The sequence below is a fragment of the Macrobrachium rosenbergii genome, chromosome 49 (assembly GCF_040412425.1).
Source record: "Macrobrachium rosenbergii isolate ZJJX-2024 chromosome 49, ASM4041242v1, whole genome shotgun sequence".
Taxonomy (NCBI): Eukaryota; Metazoa; Arthropoda; class Malacostraca; order Decapoda; family Palaemonidae; genus Macrobrachium; species Macrobrachium rosenbergii.
The window spans coordinates 27,525,256-27,536,105 of NC_089789.1; the positions used below are offsets into that span (position 1 = coordinate 27,525,256).

Genomic DNA, 10,850 nt, shown 5'->3' on the forward strand with positions numbered 1-10,850 from the left:
CAGACAATAACATAAAGGAAAGCTATACATAATACCGAAAACTTGTGCTACAAAATTATTAGTGATGAATTTGCTGATGTAAAACGATATAAACTATATATATATATATATATATATATATATATATATATATATATATATATATATATATATATATATATATAATGTATGTATGTATATATATATGCATATATATATACATATATATATTTATTGATTCCCTTATGAGTGATTGTATACATTCATGCATGCAATATTGGATTGATCACAAGCATATTTTCTGTATTAAATACCTAAGACTTGTCAATACTGAATTAGACGCAAATCTATTCACAAGTATGTAAGAATATTCATACAGGCACACCACACACACACACACACACACACACACATACACATACAGAACATAAGAACCCGATTCACACGGCTGACCCAAGAAATCGGCATTTCCGTAACTGAGAGATGTCAGGCTATGAAAATCAAGAAATGGTGAATCTGATAAAGTTCTCCAACTTTGGCAGACGTGCAAGTTGCCTTCCCGATATTGGCCATTACACATGTTATTGATTGTAGTTGCATTCTCTCGGTCGATTTCTTCGCTCGACTGATTTCCGGCCCCATCCGGATTCGGTGCAAAGAATCGCCACCAAGGCCCAAAGGATAAAGCATTCCAGGGACATTGATTACCGCTGCCATTGCGGCCTTGTGCATAGATTTATCCAATCGTCGATCTCTCGGTGTTTGGGTAAACACGATACAAAACCCTTTTGCAAGGCTACAATGACCATCAGATTTACATGAGTTAATGCCCATTACATTGACATGATTGTGAACACTTACTTTTAGACAAGGACAGATTAATGTCATTACATCACTTACATTAAACTTTTATAAACCCGAAACAGTTTACTTCAGCGGACAATTAAGTCTAGAGTTGCAAATATTACATGCACGAGACAATCGTAAGATAAAAATGAGGCTAATGTGGCTAATGTTTGCCCCATAGTCTCTGTAAATCCAGGCACAGACGTTAACAAAAAATTATTACGTCAATGAAATGTATGTAGTGTCAAAATCTTGTTCTGATTTCATACTTTATCTGTAAACTTTTATGGCATACTACTCATTCCATGCTGCTGAAAATATAAATTTCTAGTTTCATAAAAAGCAAAAGGGAAATTGTTACAATGTACGTAGTCCTCTAAAAGTTTTCAAACAAATCCTGGGAGCTGTTTTTTTCGTCTTTGAGTCCTTGTCCCGTGTGATCACAAAGAACCAAACAGAAATGCTTTGCATCGTCTAAGACCTGCACTTTGCCACAACATGGTGCTTTACTTCCTTCTTTCCCAATTTGCTTCTCTTGTACATTTGGATGCAATGGAAATTTCTCATTCACGAGCATTTTTCTTGACACCATCCCGTACATCTGGACACAATATTGACTTCACCCCCCACACTTCCCTTGCTCTACTTTTTTACTGATTTCATTGCCAGTCAAAATAAGCTTTTCTCTGCTTACATTAATTATCAGTAATCTCCACGCCGTTCCAGTCTTCTGCCTTTTAAACATTTCCTCAGCCTGCCTCACCTTGATTCTGCTGTTAATACTGGATATAATCTTCATATAGCAGGGTCACGTGCCTCCCTTCCTGCACTCTTTTGTAGCTTCCACTGTACTGCGATGAACGGCAAAGGGCTCAGAGCTTTGCTTATTGACTGAAACTAACACTTCTTTTGAATTATTTTCACACATCTGCTGGTGTCTTGTATCTTGGTACACTATCATCTCTACCTCCATGAATCTTTCCAATATCCTTAGGCTTTGGAATGACCTTCTATTTTTTTATCCCATTAATCTACTAATATGCAATATAATCTCTTGGTAATTTTGGTGTATTTGCCTCATTATAAGATTACCTCTTTTGCTGGCTTCTCTGGCATGCAACCAAGCAGACAATTGTCATTTTTTTTTTTACTTTTCTCTTGCACCATTACCAGTGCATTCATAACATTATCAAACGATCTGATTCCTTTCTTACTTCTATAATGCAGCGCTTACACTTTTCCTTTGTATTGGTGTAATCAAGGCCTTGGGTGTAATACTCTTTCCGCACCCTTCTGTTCCTCTCCTTTCCTTTATGAGGTTTTCATAAATCTGGTCAAGTCATCAAGTCATCATTGAACTGCTTTCCCCTTTTTGATCTACTCAGGGGACCTTTTGTGCCTCATCAGATGTTACGATCTCAGTCGATGCCTCTTTAATACCAGAATCTTCTAGTTCGCGGACGTTTTCTTCATATCCAGGTTTTCAAAATATTGCTTCAGTTATTTAAGTATCTTTTTCCCTTTAACTTTATTTCCTCCGTTCTCATAGTTTATGTGCTTTGCTCTGTTCATATCTTTTGCCATCTGTCCTAAGCCATGTGGGTATTCTGAATACTGTGCTACGATTCATATACCATTCCTCCCAAGTCTTCTTTGCCTTCGGCACTTACTTCTACTATCCTTCCTATGCTCCCTGTTTATATCTTTGTGTACACTGCATTTTGCCTGTCCTCGGCCTGAGATTGAAAGGCTTCCTCTAACTTGAGTTATTCTTTGAGCGTCTTGATTCTACCATAATTTTTTTTTCTCATGCCTCTGCTGCCGACTTTTGTACATCTACTTTCATCAGTTTCCATCAGCCACTTTTGGTGAGATATTTGCTCCACGTTTTCTTAATTTTTTGTTTACTTTGTTTATTTTTTTACTTTTCATGTTTTTATTCTTCTGACTGTCTTTTTTGCGGCTCTTCTGTCTATAATTCACTGAAATTATCCTCCATCAGTTTATGCTGTGTTGGGTATGCCCAACCTGCTATAACAGTGCATTCCTTTTCTTTTATTAAAAACACCATATCTCCTACAAACCTCTATTATTCATTTTATTTTTTCCCTTTTTATATCTTCCAGTTATTACTCCACCACCAAACACTTTTCATCCTTTGTTCAAAGTCTCATCTCTAAAACCATCTCCTATTCCCTCCATTTCTTTTATTATTTTATAAGCTATGATATTGAACAGGACAGTGGATGCTGTACACCTTCATTTAATCCCAATTGTTACCGTGTATTCTTCTCTAGCTTCACTCCCTAATTCTATTCTTGCCTTAGCTCATTCCTACATCTTCGGTACTGCTTCAGTGACACCTGGGTGTGCTCTGTATTCTTTCATTCCACGTCATATCAAAACCAAGTTGTGTGTTTTCAGATTCTTTCTGGATTTCCTGTTCATCGTTTTTAGCAATTTTAATCTTTTGCTAAGGCAGGATTCCCACGCCACTTCTCCCTCTTAGTTTCTCCTTCCCAGGTCATATAATCCCATCGCAAAATCAACCCTTTCAGTTCTCACGAGTGGATTTAGGTCTCCTCTACCAGCATCCCTTCTGCCTGTTGTATCTCTGTCACCTCATTTGATAACCTTTCCAAAATTCTTGATTTGCTTATTCTGGCCTTCCTGACTGTGGCGAGCATACCGAGAGCACATGCGCTACCATTTTTCATAATCTTAATTATTCTTCAATTTAATCCTCCCACTCCAGTCACACTGCAGTTTTATCTTGTGCAATATGCTTAGACTGTTTTGTCTTAGATTGCCACCATTCCTCAACAGCTGTTTTTTGTGCCAGCTCCCTCATATCTTACCTGTTAAAAAAAGATAATGTCTACGTTTCTCCTTGTTAGCATCTCCGCCTCTTCACTACTTTTTCTTACTATTGTTCCAATATTTCTCGTACTCATTTTTACTGACCTTGCTGAATTTCTATTTCCAAGGGCATTCTTAGTTTTCACTGCCTAGGCTTCTTGGTACTGAAGGTCATTTCTGTTTGAGAACTCATATTTTATTTGGGGCTGCCATATTTTTTACAAGTTCCGTGTCCCTTACTGACAAATTCAACCTATCAAATTTGTCCTGGCTTAGAACTGGCAGTTGACTGGTCATTCAAGTGAATTTGATCATCCATAGGCTTGAATTTTAATGAGGCGATAATATGATTGGTATATTGAGTGTTGTCTAATGTATGCCGAAGAGAATGTTTGGAGAATGTACCCCTCACTACGACGTACCTATGGAAACGGACCTATCATCACACCGTCTGGCCAGTCTTGGAAGGGCTCTATTTGTCTCTAGAGGCAGTATCTGATTGGATGGTTGATGCGTTACCCTGGCAAATCTGCTACCTACGTTTTAACAACTGCTCTGTCACAGAAGATTCTTATTTAGATTCGTTTACTTCAGATCATTCATCTATGATAAATAAAATGACATGTCCGGGGTTGGCAATCGTAGATGTTGTCACGCCAGTTTGCAGAAGTTAATCAATCAGTTATTTTTTCTTTTCCTAATCTCCATCCTCATTCATCCATTTCTCTTCTTTTCACCACATTCCTCTCTGCTCTGTTGTTCACCGTCCTTTTTTTTTTTTATCTTATTTATAATATTCTACTTCACCTTTCCCTTTATCCCTCTGCCTTTACGCATTAGTCGCCTTCCCTTTGCTCGTCCTTTTCTTTGTGCAACATGTTTATCCTCTTATCATTATCACCTATTCCTTCGTAAAATAACGACTTAACGTCACACTGTCATATCATCGGCGACGTCACCGCTACCAAAGAAGGTCATATAAAACAGATTAGCGCACACACTGTAATAAACTAAGGAAAGGTGTTTCCTTTTGTTACCTGACTCACACCTCCAGATACTGTGAAGCTCAAGCTGATAAGCAGAGCTTTCGGCGACGCTCGCATGCAATCCTCTTATCACGTCGACTAAGTCTGAGAAGCGGATGTGGACGTTTCAGGGACAGTTCGATCACATAAAAAGCAATCGGAGTGGAAGTTGGCGGTATTGTACACAACAGCGCGGACCATGGAAGGACGGAGTTTGCGACCATTTCTTCTGGCTGTTATTCTTGTTCTCGTAAGTTTCATTTCCCTTTTGTTAGCAGCGAAAACTTAATCGGCTGACAAACAACGAGGCTGTGAAGGTAAGCAGAACAGCAAACTGTTCTGCATGTTTCGTTGGGCCCCGTCACGCGGCACACAAAACTTTATTTTGTCACCTCAATATGTCAGGAACTCAAGTGTTTTGCTAAGTGTTTAGATATTCTTTTTCTGATACAGACAGTGGTCTCTCTTTTTTTTTTTTTTTTTACTTGAAATACACCCGGTGATCACTTCAACTATGTGTCAACGACTAAATTAGCTCAAATTACTTGCGTAAGGCGCGTAGAGATGTGCATACTTCGAGAACGTTACCATCAGGGGTGTTCTTTGAAGACATTGTTTCATTAATGAAAACAGGTAGTGGGAACGGAGTACCCGGAATTACTTAATCATTTCTAGAGCTCACGAATATGAATGATTTTCATCATGAAATTCAAAAGCAAAAATGCACGGTACAAGAAAAGGATACCGATAATCTGCAATATTCTGGATAACCAACTGTCAAATTACATTATACGCAGCCAGCATGTATTGGGCAACTTACGTAAACTGCATTTCCAGCCTTGTTTTCTCACCTACATGTCGTAATTCTCTTGAATACATAACACGTACAATTGCTCTTTCCTACCTTGGAACGATATAATGATTCAGTACACTACTTTTGACACTGGTGATTAATCATTCCTGTAAAATTGTCCTTTTGGTCTTAATTGTTTCTTACCCTCTTCCCTTCCACCAACCTTTTCTGTTGAGCTTTTCACATTCCTAGCTAGATGGAATCTGAGTTGTCCTGAAACCTTTTATGAAGCGATTGATGCGTTTGTATCTAAGGCGTTGGTTGGAAGCACTAAAATGATACCTAGGTCATAATCATAGTGGCTGATTCATTCCTCTCTATTCTCCTTAAAGCACTGACTTGATATCTGGGTCACATTCATAGTGGCTGAATCATTTCCTTCTATTCTCCTTAAAGCACTGACTTGACTGATTTTCCTTTCCTGCCATCCCTTCTATGACATGGGTGCAATTAGTCTCATGAGTTATTTCGCTATTAAGCCTGGCTTCTAAATCTTGGGAATCTGTGAACTCTACAGCCATTACAGAGAACATTTCCTTGCATTAAAAGGATACCTAATTTCTAACAAATTACTTGATACTTTCTATAGTTTCAATTTCCCTCCTCTTGTCAGCTGTGATGGATCTACATCAGAAAATACTGCAATTTTTTCTCCATTTCATCAATTTTCTGTTTTTTCATGAATTCCAGCAATTATGATCCCACTACTTTTCCTGTATGTAAACTTACTTTTTGTTCGTAACGTTCTTCTGTACATTATCCTTTGAGGACCGACTATGCATCCTGCCTGGACTACATGCCACTGTAATTTCTAAGCAGGATGCTGTCTTTTTTGTGCCTATCTTTTCCTGAACGTCTTTGAACCTTTCACTTCAAGTGTAGATCGTACTGACCTCGGTCTTCTAATCAGGGTGGTTGAGAATACCGGGAAGGAGACTTTTCAACCATGTCCCTTTGGATTTCAAGGCTATCATTGGAAAGCATCTACAAAAACTGTAGGAAAAACATTAGGTAATTGGTCAATGAGGCCTAACAACTGATGCTTTGTGGAATTACCAAAGAAAGATACCACGAAAACCTTCGAGTTACGATGCTGTTGCATAGTGCATGTGGAAATCTTATTAGGTATTACAATACCGCAAATGTAAGGAACTCACAATTAAAGTTAATAGGCGAACTGACACATCTATGGGAGATGACAGATACAAAGGAAAGCGAGCGGACTGTATATAAAAACCACTATGCGTATTAACAGAGGAAGAATTCCAAGAACAAAGTCTCGGAAATGATTGCAATATCCGGGAGGATGTTAAGGATTTATGTTCGAATAATTATGTAAGACTTATCCACAGTGTGGTAAAATAAGCGTGAATGGCTGTACGACAAAGTGAATGATTATTTATACCTAGGTAAATACAAAACCGATAGACATAGTATCATATAAAAATGAACGTTTCACCTCCATTATTTCCAGTCAATATCCCTCTTTCAATTCATTCATTCAAGTATTTTTCTGGTTTTTGAAATTTCCTGGTTAGTGACATATTTATTTTTCCTGACATTTTAGCTGGCATACCCTAATGCATCTGACTCTACTAAAGATATGAAGGAAGGTATTTTTTACTTACGTTATCTGATATGGTGACAAGTAGGTCAGGGAACAACTCTGAGAAGCTGAGTAACCTTTATTGCTGATAATTTTTTTCTAAACTACTCACGTATTATTGAGGATTATTACGGAAAGAGCTTGGTGGAGTGCACTACGCTGTGCTGGAACCCGACGCTGCGCGCCATGTCTCCCCTACAATGGCACCGCTACCATTGACATGAATGTCACACCAGAGGATAAATTTTACACCGTGAAACAATAATCTTAACTAGTCAATGATGTATACATTAAAATAGAATACATTTTATTCCAACTAATGCCAAACAATAGTTATATTTGTCTTCAGAATATGTGATTTCAGCTATGCAATGAATCTAATATATCAAGTTCATATTCTATGGAATAAAAATTCAAAGTTATGTAAATGTCTGTGTGGTGAAGCTGCATAGCTGGAGAACGGTAAGTGAAATGTGAAACTATGCATCTGTTTTCTACCAAACACAAAATTCACCAAAACGCTTAACACTTGAAAAACTATGCCTGTAAGTCCAAGTAAGTCCCTTACATATCGGGTTTGTAATCATAAAATATTTAATTGAAATGCGAGTATATTCTAAATATTATTTTGCCTTAACAAGCCCAAGATCTTATATATAAAAAAATAAACAGTATGTAAACTCCTGTGCATTTTTACAGCTATGAGCTGTTTAAACCTTTAGAATATAACCTGATTTTTATCAGAATAAAATTAAACTTATAACTCAAGTAGCCACTATTGTACGGCAATGTCCTACTTGTGTGTTGCTGAGCATCAATTGCCAAATCTGTCAATTATCAGATGGGAATTATGGCAGAACCCGTGCAAGAATTTACAGTTTTTAATCACTGAAATTCATTCTTCAGTGAGTGGCAAATTCATTCTTCAATGAGTGGCAAAATATTTAATGAATCCAGAAGCGGACTAGAATTGGCGTACTTAGCATGCGACACATTTGCTGTTAGGATAAATCACGCTACTGTTGCAAGTGTTATGCAGTTACTGTTCCGAAATGAACTGTTTTCTGTCTGGAGCAAACTGACACTTGTAATACTGGCAGTATTTTATAATAATACCAGAGGAACGTTTAGTATTTCATTGTTATGGCCTTGGAGTTCAAGCAAGTGTTATAGTGCAGTCTGATGTCATCACTACCAGTGACAGACAAGAACGTCTATAACGCCAGAACGTCAGAACTGATACGGTAGTTCTGAATGGATGCCCTGATAATCAGATCGGTGTTGCTGCCATTAATATCTCCAGGCATTGTTAAAGTTTTAACAACATTCTCCATCTTAGTTACAAATGGATGGCTTCAATTTCAATTAATTATATAGAATAGGATTGCCCTGTAGTGGGATATTGTGTGGGCCTTTAGGGAGATTTTAGCTATTCGATTTTCTGGCAGAGGTGGGTGAATATCGTCTCCAAATACAAACACCTGAGTTCGACGGGCGATTTGTATATGAGAAGACGATATCCACTTATACCTCACTTGCTGGCCGCGTGGGTTAAAATGCGTCCACTGTAGTCCTGAGTTCTTGTCTTCGCTGGTTCGAGCCCACGAGACGACGAACTTATTATCAACTAAAAAATTCCCCTTTGGTAACATATATGAAAATATATTATTTCGAGGTAGAGAGCGAATTGGATATTAAAGGACGTTTGTAGCTTACTGATTGAATATGAATCACGGTGATGTGATAAAAAATATATATTTATGTCATATATATTTATATATATATATATATATATATATATATATATATATATGCAAAGGCCACAGGAAAATAAAAGAAAGAAATACCAAAGAAGAAGCACTTGGTGCTTCTTTCTTTTTATTTTTCGTGTCCTTAGCTGAATATATTGTCAAATGCTATTAAGTACTATATATATATATATATATATATATATATATATATATATATATATATATATAATATGTATGTGTGTATATATATATATATTATATTATATTATATATATATATATATATATATATATATATATATATATATATATATATATATATATATATATATCTCTATGATGTAATAACTGTAAACATCATAAGAGCAATATCATTATTACTGTGATTCAAACAGATGCTTTCCTTTCAGAGTAACAGCGCCAATGGGATGAGACTGCCGCTTGATGTAGAAACCGGTTTCCTTAATGCAACCGACGGAATGGAAGTAATCGGAGACATGATTATTCCTGATGAACTTCATAATTATCTCACAACCCTGAATATTCAACGAAAAGTTATTGCTGCCCCTGATTACCGCTGGCCAGAGGAAGGTGGATTTCCTACAGTTCCCTACAAAATCAGCAGCAGTGGTCTGTAAACGTAAAAGCACATATGTATAATCGGACTTTGCCTTTGTGTTTTTTTATGTTAATTTTTTTTCTCAGCTTATTTTTTATTTTAATTCAAGAACCGCTGATAATTTAATCGTGGATTACGAAACGTTGAGAATAAATATATATTCTAAAAAACCATTCCGGAATATTCCTGTCTGATGTCTGTAGTCAGGAATACCTGGTCCCGCTCATTGACTCAATCGACTATAAGGGGGAATTTTGCACAAAGGGCACAGAGTAACAGACAAAACATGAGAAATAAATCAAAACTGAAGGAACACATAGAAAACACAAAAAAACATCGAAACACTAAAAGGTTAAAATCACAATGTAAAAAATTAATTAAGGGTACGGATCCAACCTCTCATTATGACACAAGTAGAGAGGATGAGGAACACGAAATGAAAACAAAAGAACCAAAGCATTATTACTATGGCAACCCGAACCACCAGTACTCGAGTCTTTAATGCTAAAACAACTTGTTTCGAGACTGAACATTCAGACTTCGGCTGTTCCATCATCCCTGTCATAGTGATAACGTTTTGTTGCTTTGTTTTTATTTCGTTTCCTCATTTTATCCATTTGTGTCAGATTGACAGGTTGGCTCCATACCCCTAAATAATTTTTCTATCGTGTTTCTAACATTTTAGTGTTTTAAAATTTTGTGTGCGTGTGTTTTCTATGAGTTTTCTTAGTCTGAATTTTTTTCTTATTGTTTTGACGTCTCCTGTGCGTCCTTTGTGCAAAGTTTTCCTTATTAGTCAGTTTTTCTGTTGCATATTCTGACTTTAACAGTGTTTTTTTTCTGTGAAATTTATTGCCAATGTTTTTTATTTTAATTCTAGAGCTCTTGATAATGTAGTTATGGATTACAAAACGTTGAGAATAGATATGTTATCTAAAAAAATAACATTCAGGAGCATGCCTGTCCTCCTTCTTCTTTGATGTATATATGTATGTATACATACATACATACATACATACATATATACATATATATAAATTTATATATATATATGTATAGATATAAATATATACATATATATATTGTAGATATATGCATGTATATTTGTGTATGTAAATATTTATGTATATATAATTTCTTGTCCCAGTTTCTCGATACGCGGACGTCATTATGGAGGGGATGAAGCACTGGCAACAACACACATGCATTAAATTCAGGGAATACACAGGTAAGTAAATGCCATAAGTTCTTAATACTCTCTCCAAAGGACTGTTGACGGCATTATTGATAACTGTTGATGCATATTTCTTGGC

General features: G+C 36.5%; 1 protein-coding gene across 1 annotated transcript in view; it reads left to right on the plus strand.

Moving 5' to 3' along the window:
* Positions 1-4,728: 4,728 nt before the first annotated feature.
* LOC136832209 (blastula protease 10-like) overlaps positions 4,729-10,850 on the plus strand; it is a 16,349-nt gene continuing 10,227 nt past the window's right edge. The window contains exons 1-3 of the mRNA XM_067093043.1: positions 4,729-4,959; positions 9,329-9,548; positions 10,685-10,765. Of these exons, the coding sequence (XP_066949144.1) occupies positions 4,909-4,959; positions 9,329-9,548; positions 10,685-10,765 (352 nt within the window). The 5' untranslated portion in view covers positions 4,729-4,908. The remainder of the gene's footprint in view (positions 4,960-9,328; positions 9,549-10,684; positions 10,766-10,850) is intronic.